Source organism: Oryctolagus cuniculus, chromosome 2 (assembly GCF_964237555.1).
Source record: "Oryctolagus cuniculus chromosome 2, mOryCun1.1, whole genome shotgun sequence".
NCBI classification, from domain to species: domain Eukaryota; kingdom Metazoa; phylum Chordata; class Mammalia; order Lagomorpha; family Leporidae; genus Oryctolagus; species Oryctolagus cuniculus.
In genome coordinates, this window is record NC_091433.1 from 116,028,739 (window position 1) to 116,046,602 (window position 17,864).

Below are 17,864 nucleotides of genomic sequence, written 5' to 3' on the forward strand. Positions count from 1 at the left end.
CGGTCTGGTGGGTAACCCCAGGAACCCACTAGGGTTCTCTCCCGGCTTTGAGCCGTGAGAATCACCAGAACACCTCATTCACTTTCAACAACGAAAATCTGAAGCCTCTTCAACACTCCCATTTATGGCCCTAGGCAAACTGAGACATCCTCACCCAGCGTCAAGGCCATCTCCATTGCCCTGGTTCTTAAGTGAACACACAGCAACAGCTACTTCGGGTAACAACTGAAGACTTCCAATGCAATAACCCCAGATAGCCTGAGGCCATGCCCACTTCCCGGGAGTTGCCAAACAGGCTTCATGACCTCAAAGCTACTTCAGAACACTCACTGTCTTCCCAGCCTTTGCTGGCGACTGCCGTCACTGATCCAACAAGGAGGCCAGCACGCTGCAGCTGCCAACACCTCCCGACCTCTTTTGCAGAGTCAAAGTCTTGCCACCATCCCACTGAGAGCTCAGTCAAGGGCCACTGGCTTCTGTAAGCCACTGGCTACCAACCCAAGTCCGCAGACCCCTGCTACTCACAGTCCAATCATACAGCACCTACCAGAGAACGCTGTGTTCTTAGACGCAGAGTTCTGACTTCCACAGCCTCAAGCCTAACCTTGCAATGCTACTCATTAAGATAATTTCTCAGGGCTGGCATTGTGGTGCAGCCGGTTAATCAGCATCCCATGAGTGCAGGTTCAAATCCCAGATGCTCTACTTCCCATCCAGATCCCTGCTAATAGGCCTGGGAAAGCAGACGATAGCCCAGGTGAGAGACCCAGATGCTCCAGACTCCTGGCTTCAGCCTAGCCCAGTTCTCCACTCTTATGGCCATTTGGGGGGTGAATCCGTTATTTCTGTCCCTTCCTCTAACTTTGCCTTTCAAATAAATAATTAAAAAAAAAGATAATTTCTTTTTTTAACTTTTTTTTTTTGGACAGGCAGAGTGGACAGTGGGAGAGAGAGAGACAGAGAGAAAGGTCTTCCTTTGCTGTTGGTTCACCCTCCAATGGCCGCCGTGGCCGGCGCACCGCGCTGATCCGAAGGCAGGAGCCAGGTGCTTCTCCTGGTCTCCCATGGGGTGCAGGGCCCAAGCACTTGGGCCATCCTCCACTGTACTCCCGGGCCACAGCAGAGAGCTGGCCTGGAAGAGGGGCAACCGGGACAGAATCCGGCGCCCCGACCGGGACTAGAACCCGGTGTGCCGGTGCCACAGGCAGAGGATTAGCCTATTAAGCCGTGGCACCAGCCCAAAAAAGATAATTTCTAACAGGCCTACCCTGACTTACATGGACCCACTCCCTAGAGTCAGTGAGGTTCCATTATCCACATTATAGCTATCACTCTTGTGCATAAAGACCTAGCAATTCATGGGACCATTTAGGAGATGCCTTTGCTACAAAGAACTCGCCAAGAATTCTTCCTATCCTCCTGGAAGCTTACAATGCGGGGACAGAAAAGTTTCTGATCAGACTTAACCTGAATGGCTCAAGCAGTCAGACGTATCACACAGTAACCTTGGGCTAACTCCTCTTAGACGATGAACTCCATAGGTAAGCCTGCCCAGTGCTAAAAATGATAACTACTTATGAATCGACCACTAAGTCAAAGACTGCTTATTCAGGAAATGTCACAAGGAAAAAAAAAATCACCCACCAGAAGTGATTGGCATGGCTCGCTGGCAACCAAGCCACCCACACATGAACTCACACACAGAAGGCAGCACTGAAGAAAAGCAACCAGTGTGCCCACAGGAAGCCAGGAGCCAGGATGCTGCAGGGGAGACACAGGCAAGGGCGTTATTCTAATCACCCCTAACAGACACAGCCACAGCCAGGGACTCACTCAGGAAGCAGGAAAAGTCACTCCTGAAAAACAGACTCCCACAGACACAGTTAAAAGGTCTCTGGAACCTCACCCTGACCCTAAGAGCTCCAGTCACAGAAGCAAACGGATAAACACTGCTATAAAAGGAGGGGCTTTTTTTGTTGGGTTTATTTTTGTTTTGTACATAAGAGCAACAAAGAACTTTAATAAGAGTAACTTAGTAGGGGCGGTGTTGTGGTGCCGCAGGGTTAGGCTGCAGCCTGCAACACCAGCATTCGCATTCGCATTCACACTCTCTCTCTTTCTCCTCTCTCTCTCTCCCCTCCCCCTCCCTCTCTGTAACTCTGCCTTTCAAATAAATAAAACAAACCTTTAAAAATAACAAAAAGAGTAACATAGTAAAACCAGACCTATAAAATATAAAATGCAAAGAAGAAAGGAATAGCAAAAAAATAACAATGTGGCAAAGTACTGTCAGAAGTATGATGCTGAAAAACCAGACAATACTTCCTTCAATACCATACCTTATCGATGGCTTTTCCAACCCGAGAAACACTGCTGTGGATGTCTTTGTGGTCCGAGGCCAACTTTTGAACAGTATCCTTTATTCTCTTACAGCACTGCGTCAAAACAAGTGAAAGTGTCCCTGATAATTCAGCATCTTGTCCTACGAAAGAAGAAAGATTAGTTAGTCACCAAAGCAAACCCAGAGATGGCAAGTTTCACACAGAAGAAAAATCAGTATCTGCTTTGAAGCAGATGGTCATAGATGTTTTTTTCCAAGTGAATACTGAGAATGATAGCTAAAACAAGAAAATTAAGAAGCCATTTTTATAATTGCAAAGATAAGCACAGACTGTGACTAATATTGTAAAGAGATTATTATCTTTCAGAAAATATGTCTAAATGAATAAATTATCCAACTCAGTTAAACTGTTCAAGACATTTGGGGGTGGGGGAGTTATTTATTTATTTGAAAGGCAGAGTTACAGAGAGGCAGAGGCAGAGAGAAAGACAGAGAGGTCTTCCATCTGCTGGTTCACTCCCCCAGATGGCCACAATGGCTGGAGCTGGGCTGATCCAAAGCCAGAAGCCTGGAGCTTCTTCTGGGTCTCCCACACGGGTGCAAGGGCCCAAGCACTTGGGCCATCCTCTACTGCTTTCCCAGGCCATAGCAGAGAGCTGGATCAGAAGAGGAGCAGCCTGGATTCAAACCAATGCCCATATGGGATGCTGGAACTACAGGTGGCAACTTAATCCACTATGCCACAGTGCTGGCCCCATCAAGGCATTTTTTTTTTTTAATTACTTTGATGTGACAGATTTAGTTTTTTAAAAAGATTATTTTCATTTTATTTTAAAGGCAGGGAAAGATCCTCTATCCACTCTCCCTCCCCCCAATCCAGGTACCCACAACAACCCCAGGGTTGGCCAGGCTGAACCCAGGAACTTAGAACTCAAAGTCTCCCACACAGGAGGGCAAGGACACTAGTACTTGAGCCATCACCTGCTGCCTCCTGAAGTACACATAAGCAGGAAGCTGGATGGGAAGTGGAACAGGGACTTGAACCAGGCACAGCTCAATGGGATGGGGACATCTTAAACACTATGCCAAATGCCCAACCAAGCCGGTCTCTAAACATTTTGGTTGTTACCAAATTTCCAAAAGAAAGATGATTTAGTTTAAATGTTTCATATCCCATATAAAGAAGAAAAAAAAAACTTCTTTGGATGCCAAGATCTGCAGAATACGGCTGATACCACAGGCCTGACACTGCTATCCTTAGAACATCTTGGTTGCGAAGTTGGCCCTTGGCTAGCAACTGGGAATTTGGAGTTCAAGAAGGTTCCCACCATTCCATAACTCATAAAAATGGCTCACCATGCCTAAACTGTTGTACAGTGGGTGCTTATGGTGACACCTGCTTTGATTGAAGGAATTTGGAATTCTGGTCCACACTAGTCAGAGGACTCCTCCATGACTAGCCCCAATAAAAATCTGGGAGACGGAGCTTCTCCGACAACTTAACACTTGTCCTAATTTGTTATTGGAGGAACTGAGTGTATCCTATGTAACTCTACAGGGAGAGAACTCTTGCATGTGTTTTCCTGGCTTTCTGGACTCCACCCTTGGAGCCTTTTCCCCTTTGCAGATGTTTCTTTGCTATAATAATCTCAGGAGCACAACCAGATGCTGAGTCCTGTGAGTACTCTCAGTGAACCACTGGACCCCACGGGTGTCCTGATGGCCCCTAACATGCTGGTAAATCAACTGAGAGTTACTACACTTTGGACCCTCCTACCTGTGTTACCTCCTTCCAAACCTTGTTCCTCTAGCAGCCAAAAAGGGAGGAAGCAAAGGGGGAGAACAAATCCAGTACAGTATTTCTCAATTACTCCTCTAGCTACATATCCTCTCCTGAAAGTAACAGGCTGGACTTCTGACATCTGTCATATAGCAGTGGTTCTCATTTACTTATTTATTCATTTACTTGAGAAGCAGAGTTACGGACAGAGAGGGAGAAACACAGAAGTCCTCCATCCACTGGTTCACTCCCCAAATGACCACATCAGCCAGAGCTGGGCTGATCCAAAGCCAGGAACCAAGAGCTTCTTCCAGGTCTCCCATGTGGGTGCAGGGACACTTGAGCCATCTTCTCCTGCTTTCCCAGGCCACGACAGAGAGCTGGATCAGAAGAGGAACAGCAGGGACCCAAACCAGCACCCATATGGGATGCCAGTGTCACAGGTGGAGGCCTAACCTATATTATGCCAAAGTGCCGATCTCCCAGCAGTGGTTCTTAAACTTTAATGTACACCAGAGTCACCTGGAGACCTCAGAGCTTCTGATTCAATAGGTCTGGAACAGGACCCAAGAATAAGAATAAGAACAAGGCTGAGAGTAGAGAAGCCCCTTAAGGTTGGGAGCAGAGTGAAACTGACATAAGGCCTTCTATTTATTTATTTATTTATTTATTTATTTATTTATTTATTTATTTATTTTATTTGAAAGACAGAGTTACAGAAAGAGGGAGAGCAGAGAGAGGTCTTCCATTCGCTGTTTCACTCCCCAAATGGCTGCAATGTTGAGAGCTGAGCCGATCCAAAGTCAGGAGCCAGAAGCTTTTTCAGGGTCTCCCACATGGGTGCAGGGGCCCAAGGACTTGGGCCATCTTCCACTACTTTCCCAGGTGCATTAGCAGGGAGCTGGATCCGAAGTGGAGCAGCCAGGACTCTAACCCATATAGGATGCTGGTGCTTCAGGCTGGGGCTTTAACCCACTGAGCCACAGCGCCAGCCCCCATAACATCTTAACATGGCCCATCTGATCGACAGACAGGAGCAGAACAGAAGGAAAGACACTAGGAGGCTGTGGCAGACTCTTCACAAGGGAGACGGCAGCAGCAAGCCTCAGGATTTCCTGACTGGATAGGAGGGAAGAGAAGGACCTGCAGATGTCTCTAAGGTGTTTGCCTTTAGTCCACTAGGAAAATGGTGGGGGAAGGCTCAACAGGCATCAGAGGGCTGGGAGAGATTAGAAAGTCCAGTTTGGGGCTTGCTAAATTTGAGACACTGAGTGGGCACCCAGCACACATGTGGAGGGGTCAGCTGGTTTTACAAACCTGAAGTCCAAGAGCAGAGGCAGGCCTAGAGACAGAAACTGCTGAGTCATCGGCATCCAGAGGACACTTGAAGTCATGAGACTAAATGAAATCACCCAGGGAGTCAGAGCAGACAGACAGGAAGAAAAGGGCGGAAGTGACCCAGAAAGGAGACCAAGACGAATGACGGAGGAAAACCAAGACAGTACGGTGTTAGCAAATCCAAGCGAGGCAAACCTGTCGGTGAGGAGGGAACAACCAACTGGGTTCAAGTTGGGCTGTTGGGCCAAGAAAGATGGGACTGAGACCCGGCCACCAAACCACAACGTGGAAATCAGTGACCATGACAAGAACAGCTTCAACAGATTTCAACAAAAAACAAACAAACAAACAAACAAACAAAAAAACCCACCAGGAGGCTGCAGGGAATGTGAACAGGGGATGGTAAGTCTGGCTCAATGACAACCACTGGGAGAAGGCAGTGCCTTTAGGGCACCCAGTGCCACAAGGGTGGCCAGAGTAGAAACTGCCCTTATCTCTAAATACAAGTGCCCACAGCGTCCAGGCACCTCCAACTCCTGATCACCTCATTTCCAGGAGTGGCGAATGAACATCCTGCCTGCAGGCTAAGGCCTGCGGAATCCCGGCTGGACCACAGGCCCACAGGCAGGACTCAAAAATTCTATCAACTCTAGAGCAGGCTTGGTAAACTTGGTAACCTTGGATGGTCCACGAATGATCACAGAAATCTCCAAATGGGCCTTGATAGAAAAAAAAGGCTCCCTGGCCCTGATAGGGCCAAGGGACAATTTGGTACTTCAGAAAAATTCCAAAATCTGTTTCTAAAGGGTGTTCCATGCAGACTTTGGACCAAAAGCAACCATTGAAATGCAACCATTTCAGCAGTTCTGTTCAGGCCGTTTCTGGTCTTTCTGAACCTAAACCTCCCCTAACCTTGATGCCATCTCCTGTACAACCCTCTCTGCCTATCCTGGCTCTTCTGAATTCCTGACAACTTCTGTTCTTCCCCACACCTTCCAGCACTTAATCACGTGTCATTTAACAATTTCAGGTATACAGGCCATCATCAGTGTCAACCAACCATAAGCACCCAGGGAAGACAAGGCTCATTCTGTAACCTGTATACTCCACAGTCTTACACTAGCAGTGCCTGCAAATGTGCAAAAACATCTGTATTTGATTCGGAGACAAAGCAAGGGCAAAGACAGTGAAAGGGAAGGCCATATTGAACAACTAGTTCTGGGGCAACAAGCAAAAACACACATACAAAAGAACCACACCATGTACAAAAATTCAAGACCTAAATTTAAAGAGTACAAACTGTCAAATTCTTAACATAGGTGCTTTCTTGACCCTAGATTAGGGAAAGGTTTCTTAGATTTGATGCCAACAGCAAAAGCAGCCCAAGAAAAAGTAATTAAATTGGACTTCGGCTGGCACCGTGGCTCACTTGGCTAATCCTCTGCCTGCAGCACGGGGCACCCCAGGTTCTAGTCCCGGATGGGGCACCTGATTCTATCCCAGTTGCTCCTCTTCCAGTCCAGCTCTCTGCTGTGGCCCGGGGGAAGGCAGTGGAGGATGGCCCAAGTGTTGGGCCCTGCACCCTCGTGGGAGACCAGGAAGAAGCACCTGGCTCCTGGCTTCAGATCGGCAAAGCGCAGGCTGTGGCGGCCATTTGGGGGGGTGAACCAACAGAAGGAAGACCTTTCTCTCTGTCTCTCTCACTATCTAACTTTGCCTGTCAAAAAAAATAATAATAATAACAATAAAATAAATTGGACTTCATCAAAACTAAAACTTTGGGGAACAGGCATTTGGCCTAGTGGATAAGCAGCCATTTGGGAGGCCTGGGCCCAAGTCCTGGCTTTGCTCCTGATTCGAGTTTTCTGCTAAAGCTGGGAGGCAGCTGGGGGTGACTCTAGCAGCTGGGCCTCTGCTGGGACACATCCGTGGGAGACCTGGACTGAGTTCCCAGCTCCCTGGCTCTGCCCTAGCCAGGGAGTGATTGCAGGCATTCAGGGAGCGAACCACTGGATGGGGACTTTGTCTCTCACTTTTTAATTAAAATTTGTTTCAGACAATGGGAGAAAATATTTGGAAATCATACATTATATTAAGAACACTTGGGGCCGACGCAGTGGCATAACAGGTAAAGCTGCCGCCTGCAGTGCCAGCATCCCATATGGGCACCAGTTCAAGTCCCGGCTGCTCCAATTCTGATCCAGCTCTCTGCTATGGCCTGGGAAAAGCAGAAGATGGTCCAAGTTCTTGGGCCCCTGCACCCATGGGGGAGACCTGGAAGAAGCTCCTGTCTTTGGGTCGGTGAAGCTCCGGCCATTGCGGCCATCTGGGGAGTGATCCAATGGATGGAAGACACCACCCTTTCTCTCTCTCTCTTTTTGTAACTCTGCCTTTCAAATAAAATAAATCTTGGGGGGAAAAAAAGTAGATGGTAAGGTAAGCAAATTATAGCACTGTGGAGTAGAAGGTTAAGCTACTACCTGTGATGCCAGCATCCCTTATGAGCACCAGCTCAAGTCCAGGCTGCTCTGCTTCCAATCTGGCTCCCTCCTAATGTGCCTGGGAAAGCAGCTGAAGATGGCCCAAGTACTTGGGCCCCTGCACCCACATGGGCAACCAGGATGAAGCTCTAGTTCCAACTGGCCTAACTTCAGCATTTGTGGGCATTTGGGGATGCTGAATCAAAGAATGGAAGATCTAATTCTGCCTTTCAAATAGATAAATTTTAAAAAACACTAATTTAAAAGAAAGCCCTAACTTCTATTCATCCATATCCATTTGCTTCCACAACCAGATGACAGCAAAGCACACAAAAATGCAGAAGCCAACAAAAGCAGTCATCTATAATTTCCCGACTAAACTTTCATCATCATCCTTGAAATTCACCAACATTTCCATATTTCAACAACTGAGATACTGAAGGTTGGAGCAGCCGTCATCCCCTTTTTTTTTCTTCACCATCTACAAATGCCTCTACTTTTTTATTGCAATGTTGTAAACCATAAATACTAGGAGTACGTGGTCAATTAACCACACCCGGTTTCTGTTATCTTCCAAGGAAAAAAATGATGTCTATAAGGTACAGTCCTGTGTCACATCAGGAAGTTTTAAGGATGGACCACACCCTCCACCACGCATGGACTATGGCGTGGGTGTGTAGGAGGCTACACCAGCTAGATTTGTTTAAGTTTACTCAATGACAGTCACACAGCACAGACCCCGCCTAAGAACACAATTTCAGAATACATCCTTGTGTTACTCCACACGTCTGTATTTGGAAGCTCAAGAAAAGTCTAACAAAAGAATCTGAAAGAGAACCCTGCGAAGGCCTTGTTTAGAAAAGATTCCACAAATGCATTTTCGAATGGATTCAGTGGAAAGCAGCCAAAGGTAAAAACAGGTTTGAAAAAAAACCACTATGATGATCAGGCTGACTGAGACTCCATCAAGCTTCTAAGTCCTGAAGGGAGAGTTTCAAAGTGCTTTTGCTCTCTCTCTATGAAAACACAGTCTGCTTCCAGGAGAATCTTTCTGTGAGAAAAATCTAATTGGGTTCAGTTCCTGGAAGGAAAGCTGAGAAATGACTCCAACATCTTCACCATGACTAACCCAGGCTGGCTCCCGTGGCAGTCAGTCACCTGTCACCCAGGTCAAAGCCCCATGCAAACCGTGTTTTTATTTACACAGACCTCCCCAGGCACACCAGGCCTCCTAGATAAGCAGGAAAGAAACAGCCCTGGGCTGACACTCACCATGAGAACTTTTAAAAACCATTCTTCCCAGCAACAAGAATCAGCACATTAAATCCAAGCAAAGAGCCTACGTGTGGTTGGTCTAAGTTAAAAACCATTTCCTTTCAACGTAAGGGACTAGCACCTTCTCTTTGATGAACAGATTGTAAGCATGATATTCTCAGAAATTAGAATAGCTGTGGGCTCCTCCAGAATCTGACATTTGCTAAAATAAATTAAACATAATTGACTTAACTCCTTTTTTTTTTTTTTTTTTTTTTGGAAAGCCTAGCTAAGACTTTAAGCTCTGCCTTTGGACTTAACATGGAAACAAACTGGGACAACGTTTGTGTCTGCGCATCCTGTCCTTCTCTATCAGAGTTTCACACTTAACACAGTCACTTGTCCAACACTCCCAAGAAATTAACTGAAGACAGGAAATGTGACATTTCATAACTGGCACCCAGTAGGCATTCCATAACTATCTGCCAAAAGAACACAGATAAAAATAATAAATTGTGGGTTACACATCCTCAATTTCAAGCCCCACAGAGGAAACCCCGTAGTGCCACCACCACCTCTGAAATCAGCAGACTGATGAGCCCCACCCTCATGTAGAATGCTTAGTGTCTGCTACACAATACCGCTGCGTCCTGCATTTCCCAAACAGGAAGCAAATCAGGAAATAATCCCGTCCCTATTTGCCACTGACATTATTATCTAAGGAGAAAAATGCAATGAAATACATCTTTACTTTAGTATGTGTGTTCCAACAGCATTTGGCCTCACAGTTAAGGCACCAGTTGGGATACCTGCATCCCGTATCAGAGCGCCTGGTCCAGGCTCCACACCCAATCCCAGTCTCCTGTGAATGCTCACTTTGGAGGACGGCAAGTGAAGGCTCAAGTAGTTGGGTCCCTGTCAGCCATATGGGAGACCTAGGCTGAGTTCCTGGCTCCCACTTCAGCCTGGCCCAGGTGTAGCCATTGTGGACATTTGGGGAGTGATCCAACAGAGGTGAGTGCTCTCGCTCTCTCTCTACTTCTCAAATAATAATAATAATGTGTAAGAGTATATAAAAAGTCAGAACGTAGAAAGGTACAACAAACTTGGTGTCTGGTTTCCACAAAGCTAAAAATGGTAAAAATCCTGGTTTTCCCTTGTTTTTGATAAGCAACCTGCAATACAGTTTCAAGCATTTGGAACATACATTTGTTTTATTTTCTTCCTTACTGATCCAAAGGCTTAAGACGACACAGGTCCGATGGTGTGACAAGATGTACTCACTACTGTGGCCCATCTCATACAACCAGGACAAACACAGCATGACGGTTGACAACTATGTTTCTCAAATGTACTCAGTATTCCCACTTTCAATTTTCTGTCACTTTTACAGTTTCAGGGGAGAGCGAGGGGCTCAAAAAAGTGTGTGTGCCCACATCCGTGTACGTGCACACACACACACACACACACACACAAGAAGATGGCACTATTAGAACTGCACAGGCTGGCAGGCAGCCCCATGGCGCCATTCAGCAGCAGACAACCGGAAGTTCTAATCTGGCCGATGGAAGATGCCAGTTACACCAGAAGTACACACTGTGTAGAGGCAAACACAAGAGATGGGACTCCCCCCCGCCCCCCACAACTGAGAGCAGTCAAACTCTGTGAGGCACAATGCAAGTGAGCACTGCCGTGGCTGTGGCCACATTCAGACTTTCAGAGGCTGAAAATTTCACCACTTACAACTAGAATGTTCTGGTAAGAATAAATAGTAGGATTCAGACCCAGCAACATTTTCATGAATATCCAGGAGGCAGAAAAATTTTAATGTAGCCAAGTCTATAAATATTACACATACTGCACTGGAGTGCTTCTGGGTCATTAAAAGTTAACTTCCCTGTCACAAAAAAAGAGAAATTTTAACAGAATTAAACAGAAAGCAAAATGGAACATGAATTTTGATGCAGATAAACACAAAGAGATCTGCTTGAGAAACATAACCCTAACTACCTCAACGAAGCCATACATAGAATTCACAGAGCCATACTTAGAATTCGTTCTAGATTAGCTTCCTCAAATAAAGTTAGAATAAAAAAAATGGCATCACTAAAAGGCTTGAAGAGGGGGGAAAATCTGTTACCCCCATTTTTCATACCTTAAAATAAACCAAATGAAACCAAGATGGAACAGCAAAGTCAAAAACGAGGGATAAGTATGACATTTCCGTTTAAGTGGCACGTGCTGAGCACGAAGGGCGGTGTTGGCAGTGTCCCAGGTACTTTCCAAGGTACTTTCCTTGTGTGCAACAGCTAAATCACACAGCCCAGGCTCACAGTGGTCCTGGAGCAGAGAACAGGACCTGCGACTGTCATAAAGAAAGGGAAGTCTTCAAAGCTTATGAGGCTGGGGCCGGCACTGTGGCCCTGCAGGTAAAGCCACCGCCTGTGAGGCTGGCATCCCATATGGGCACCAGTTCAAGCCCCAGCTGCTCCACTTCCAACCCAGCTCTCTGTTAATGTACCTGAGAAACTCGGAGGAAAATGGCCCAAGCATTCGGGACCCTGGCACCCACTTGAGAGACTCAGATGAAGCTCCTGGCTTCTGGTTTCCCTGGCTTCAGCCTGGTAGTCCAGGCCATTGTGGTCATCTGGGGAGTGAATCAGTAGAGTGAAGCTCGCTCGCTCTCTGATTTTCAAATAAATAAATAAATCTTAAAAACAACAAAGGGGGTTGGCGCTGTGATGTAGTGGGTAAAGCTGCCCTCTGCAGTGCTGGCATCCCATATGGGCGCCAGTTCCAGTCCTGGCTGTTCTATCTTTGATCCAGCTCTCTGCTATGGCCAGGGAAAACAGTAAAATATGGCCCAAGTCATTGGGCCTCCGCACCCACATGGGAGACCCGAAAGAAGCTCCTGGCTCCTGGCTCCGGATAGGCCCAGCACTGGCCATTGAGCCATTTGAGGAATGAGCCAGAAGATGGAAGACAGATTCAATCAATCAATCGATCAACCTCGCTCTCAGTCCACCTTTCAGATAAATAAATAATTTTTTAAAAACCAACCACAAAGTATATGAAGGGAAAACTGCAGACAGAAGAAAAAAGGGATGCAGGTCCATGGGTCACCTTTATTTAATTATTTGAGATGCAGAGAGACAGAGAGACAGGTAGAATACCCCGGCCTACTGATTCACATCCCAGTGTCCCCACTGGCTGGGGGTAGGCCAGGCCAAAGCCAGGAGATGGGAACTCATGCCAGGTCTCTCAGATGGGTGGCAGGGATCTAACCACTGAGGCCACCACTTGCTGCTTCCTAGGGCCTGCATCAGCAGGAAGCCAGAATGGAAGCCAGAGTCAGGACTTGAACCCAGATCCTCTGACAGGAGATGCAGGTGTCTTAACTGATATCTTAACTGGTAGGCCAAACGCCCACTGTAGCCCCATATTTAGAGAGCTTACTCACTGCTTTAAATTCAGCAGGGAGAGAATTCATCTCTAGCCATCATTAGTATCTCTCAAACCTCGTAACATTTCTTGTAGCATTTAAATCTAGAATTCACATTTTAAAATCCAACTCAAGAGCTGTGCCTTCCCCTCTCCTGAACTTTCCACGTTCCTCCTAGTTCTATAATTATCCACCTGTCACTCATACTCAAAGCCTTAGATCAACTCTGCATGCTCCAGCCCGTCTCTCCCACTCTGCCAGAACCCACCCGTGCAAACCCTGCTAACCCCTTCCCTCAGAAGCTCCCCTGCTCCCTGACCACAGGCCCCACTTCATCAGACCTAGGCTGACACTCAGCCTGCTTGTCTCCAAGCAAACCTCATTCCCAACTCCAATCAACCTCGATACTGCTGACATGTCATGTGTCTCCTGTCACATCCCTGCACCCCCCACTCAAAACGCCCCCAGCTTGATGTCTCTCAGTATCTTCCCAGTTCATTACTTTACCTGGTATCCAGTCTGTACCCATCTCATTTTAAGGTTTTTACCCCATTTCCCTCCCCACTGTCCTTAACCAGCTCGCTGCTCTGTAGCTTTGTTCCTGCCTTCCCCTGCTGACACTCAGCCTGTCCTACTGGCCACATTCCAGCCCCACTACAGCACTCCCCGCAGGTCAGGAGAGCCCCTTCCTGTCTCAGACGCGACCCTTATCGTCTGCACCACTCACTCATTCACATCTGGCCAAAATACATGGCCTTGCATTACAGGGCAATGCTTTTGTTTCTTTAAAACTTATACCAGTCTCATCTCCCTAATTAGAACCAAAGTTCCTGAAGGATGGGATCGCTTGTCCTTTGTGTCGCCTACAGATTCAGCCTAGTTCCACATGTAATTGCTGATTGGTAACCCTGACTAAGCGACATGTCCCACTGAAATAATACTCACCCCTTCCCATGCAGCTCTTTCTGAAGATTTCTTCTCTTTCGATTTTTCTGAATAGTATTTGTACCAACCAGTAGAAACGCTACATACTGGGCCATGGCCTAGGTGTTTTTCCCCTTGCAAATGTTAAGTCTGGTCCCCCTAACTCAAGCTCCTTCAAGAGTGCTTTCTACACCTTGTCAGGATTCCTTGCATTATAAAGCAAAACTCTGGGCACAACAGTATTTAACATACACCAGTAATAAAGACACCTAAATATTAGTCAACGAGTTTCAATTAAAACTACCTAAAAGCAAAGGCTTTATAAATACCACGTATAGGGGTCCAGTGCTGTGACGCAACAGGTACAGTCGCCACAGCCTGCGGTGCCAGAATTGCACGTGGGAACGGGTTCAAGTCCTAGCTGTTCCACTTCTGATCCAGCTCCCTGCTAATGGCCTGGGAAAAGCAGCAGCAGATGGCGCAAGTCCCCTGGCCCCTGAACGGCCTGGCTTGAGGCCATTTGGGAAGTAAACCAACAGATGGAAGATCTCTCTCTCTCTCTCCTTCTCTAACTCAACCTTTCAAATAAATAAATAAATCCTTAGGAAAAAAAAAACCCACCAAGTATACCGTTCTACAGATTTCAAAGCCAACTCACATCTATTATTTATTTCATCCCTCTAACTCTGTGAGGTGAGTTCTCTATCAGTTTACTGGGGAAAAAAAAAAAAAAAAAAAAAAAAAAAAAAAAAAAAAAAACCACCATGAACCAGTGCAAAGCAGGGATCAAATCCAGACCTCCTGGGCAAGGACAACCTGGTATCCATGGAGAAACAGTTCCAGGATACCGCCTCCCTCAGACACCAAAGCCCATGCAAGCCAAGTCCCTGATACAAACAGAAAATGGTACTGTTCGCACAAGGCCTATGCACATCCTCCTACATATCTGAAATCCTTTGATCAATGCTTAATACAATGTAAATGCTATGTCAATAGGTGTTGCCCTGCACCGTTTCAGGAATAAGGAAAAAAGTCTATACGTGTTCAGGAGACACAACTTTTTTTCAAATATTTTGGCTCCAAGGTTGGGTGAATCCACCGGAGTGGCGCCCGCAGACAGAGTGCCTGCCGACTGTCCTAATCCTTACCTCTTACACCAGCCTCCAAGCTCCTGTGTACACAGGTTTCTTCTAACATCAGTGAGATGTCATTAAATCTATACAGACACTACAGAAACAGCACATTCATCAGAGATAACACACAGCCTAACTTGCCCATGCCCCAGTAAGAGAAGAAATCACTCTCCAGACCTCAGTCCTGTGTGGAGAAAGGCTCAGTAATATAAGCTTGGTGGCCTCCCCAAACGACCATTTCTAAAATCCTCAACTCCTGCAGGATATTCCAGTCTCTGCTGTTTTTTATATTGATTTATTTCTCTAAAAGACAGGGACACAGACACAGGTGTCCCACCCACTGGCATACTTCCCAAATGCCCACAAAGGCTAGGGCTGGGCCAGTGCAGGATCCAGGAGCCCAGAACTCAATCCAGATCTTCCATGTGGGTGGCAGGGACCCAACCACTTGATCCATCACAATTGTTTCCCTGGGCAAATGTTAGCAGGAAACTGGAGTCCAGAGACAGAGCTGGGTATCAAACCTAGGTGCTCCAATGTGGGACATAAACAACTTAATTTATGGCTAAATGCCCAGCCCCTCTGTCCTTGGAGGTGTTGAGTTAAATCTAAGAAGTTCCTGCCACCCTTATACAAACTCTTGGATCTTTCAAAGAAATGCCCAGTTAGAGAGCAACATCTCCCTGGTATCCATTAACTTCTGCAAGGGCCCTTGGGTTCCAAATACATCGCTCTGGGCCAGGGCCCTCCATTCTCCCCAAAGTCTTACAGAGGAAGAAGGCCCTAAATAAAAACAATCAGGGTTTTTTTTTTTTTTTTTTCCCTCAAACATTTCAGAAGAGTTTTAAATTTACAAAACAATTAGCTTAATATCCCAAGGGAACAGTGTGCTCAAACCTCTTTTAACCATCCTAACAATAGATAGACAAAGACATGAGAACAATGGAAATTTCTCCATTAGCTCTTCTATGATAGTATCACAGTGTTGGCAAGTTTCTCCTTCACTAATGTTATTATACAGAATCAGAAACTATTTCAGGGATAAAATACTCTAAGGAAAATGATTTTATTATGCCAAGCATTAAAGCCATTTCAAGTAACTTCCCAAAGTAACAGGACCCAAGCTACTTTCACCACTCTACAGATAAACTCAGATTAAGAACTCAGTTTTTTTTTAATTGTATGAACATAGAGTTAGGATGCAAGACACAAGCTGAGAAAAGTCTGAGCTAGGCACAAAAATACCTCAGAGTACATTGTTAATGATGTAGTGTACAGCTGTTCATTATAACAGATATGTATTGCTTCTGTCTGGGAGCAAATGTCCCTTTCTAGAACTCTCTCCGCTACCTGATGAAGGGTGGATGGGTCATATGGTCATCTCTGTCCTGGCACGGGGTCAGCATAGCTCAAAGTGCTCAGAAGACCCCATACCCTAGCCTCAGCCACCAAGTGAGGTAAAGGCACAGGACCGACCCAATACAGGATAGCGGAGATACTCCTTAGGAGTCTTGTTGGAAATGCAGGAGAGTACCCACATACTCATTTTTGAGCCCCACTGGCCATCTCCACTTCCACTCATTGAGAATGGAGCTAACCATGTAAAGAACTGCCAGTCCTAATGATACCCCTTCTGTCCCTGGAGCCAGCCTGGCAGAACCTCAGCCTATTTAGTCACTGTCAACAAATTCCACTCAAATGAAAACCTCTGTGTCTCTGTTCCTGCAGGACCCTGAAGGGTCCCCTCCCACCCAGCTGTCTGCAGGCTCCCGCTCAGCAGAGCCAGGATGGTAGGAGGTGGGCCCTGCGTGTTGGGCTGGACTGAATGTATGCTAACAGCATAAATCCAATGCTACACTTTTGTGATTAAACTTTACTGTAAAAAAAAAAAAAAGCTACTGTGTCACCTGCAACCAAAAGAATACTGAATAATGTAACAGTCTAAACAAAGAAAGGCCAAATTACAAAGAATTCCTTCCTAAATGAGCTGGAAAGAAATGGCTACCAAAGTTAGATCTGCTTCTAAACCTACCTGGAAACATTGACTTAAATGAGTTCTACCACCTAAAATAGCCCAGTCCATTCTCCTTAGAATATCTCAACAATGGCTACTGTCCTCCACCCAAACTTTTATTTATGACCTACTTATTTTCTACCTTCCAGACTAGATGTTAAATGTAGATATCAAGTTGTATTCAATTCAAAACTCAAAGTCATTATTCTCTCAAGAGTGTATTGTTGGGGCCTGGTGGGCGCTGTGGCAGGTGAAAGCCGCAGCCTGAAGCAATGATTCGAGTCCCGGCCGATCCAGCTCTCTGCTGTGGCCTGGGAAAGCAGTAGAAGATGGCCCAAGCCCTTGGGCCCCTGCACCCACATGTAAGACCAGGAAGAAGCTGATGTCATAAATAAGAGTGTCAATTGTTAAATCAACAAAAGGAGTCACTGTGCACTTGCTCCCCATGTAGGACTTCTGCCCTTAATGAGCTGTACTATGAGAATTAATGGTAAAACTTGTCTTCAAACAGTACTTTATACTTTGTGCGTCTGTGTGGGTGCAAACTGTTGAAATCTTTGGCATCTTTGGGAGATGGGCAATGAGATGGTCCAGGAACAAGAGTGGGAGGGAGACTTCACTAATGAACTTCATCTTCTGAATGAGCCATTCACTCAAAATAGATACATTTTAAACTTAGGAAATTCCTTGAAAGTCACTTTCAGAAACTTCTTTGGAACTACCTTTAATGTCTAAAATGATCTTGCAAATCTTTCTCTGTATCTTCCAAAGCATACTTTAAAGCATGTTCTGAAACCATTATTAAATTGTTTCAGCCTAACCTTTTACCAAGTATCAATTCAGCAACACATAATATACAATGCATTTGTTACCCCTGCCAGAACCCCTAGTTGGAACCAAAAAACAAACATTTTCTCAATAGAAAGAAAATGCTGAAAAACATACAAATAAGTCAGATCACCAAACCGTCACCACACAAAGTGAGGTTCCCATATCACTGCTGTGAACGATGATCAAATCTGGTAACGAACTATCATCTCAATAGTTATTTAGCTATGAGGTTATTACTAGTTTACTGTAACTAAGCAAACCAAATTTATAACTCCACAAAGGTCCTTCCCAGAGAGAGAATAAGTCTACTAAAACAAAACCATTAAT

At 45.8% G+C, this 17,864-nt stretch overlaps 1 protein-coding gene across 3 annotated transcripts in view; it reads right to left on the reverse strand.

The window, feature by feature from the left end:
- RMND5A (required for meiotic nuclear division 5 homolog A) overlaps positions 1-17,864 on the reverse strand; it is a 58,135-nt gene that overhangs the window by 35,827 nt on the left and 4,444 nt on the right. For all 3 annotated transcript variants that reach the window (XM_008254149.4, XM_002709647.5, XM_017340241.3), the window contains exon 2: positions 2,340-2,482. In XM_008254149.4, coding sequence (XP_008252371.1) covers positions 2,340-2,482 — 143 coding nt within the window. The remainder of the gene's footprint in view (positions 1-2,339; positions 2,483-17,864) is intronic.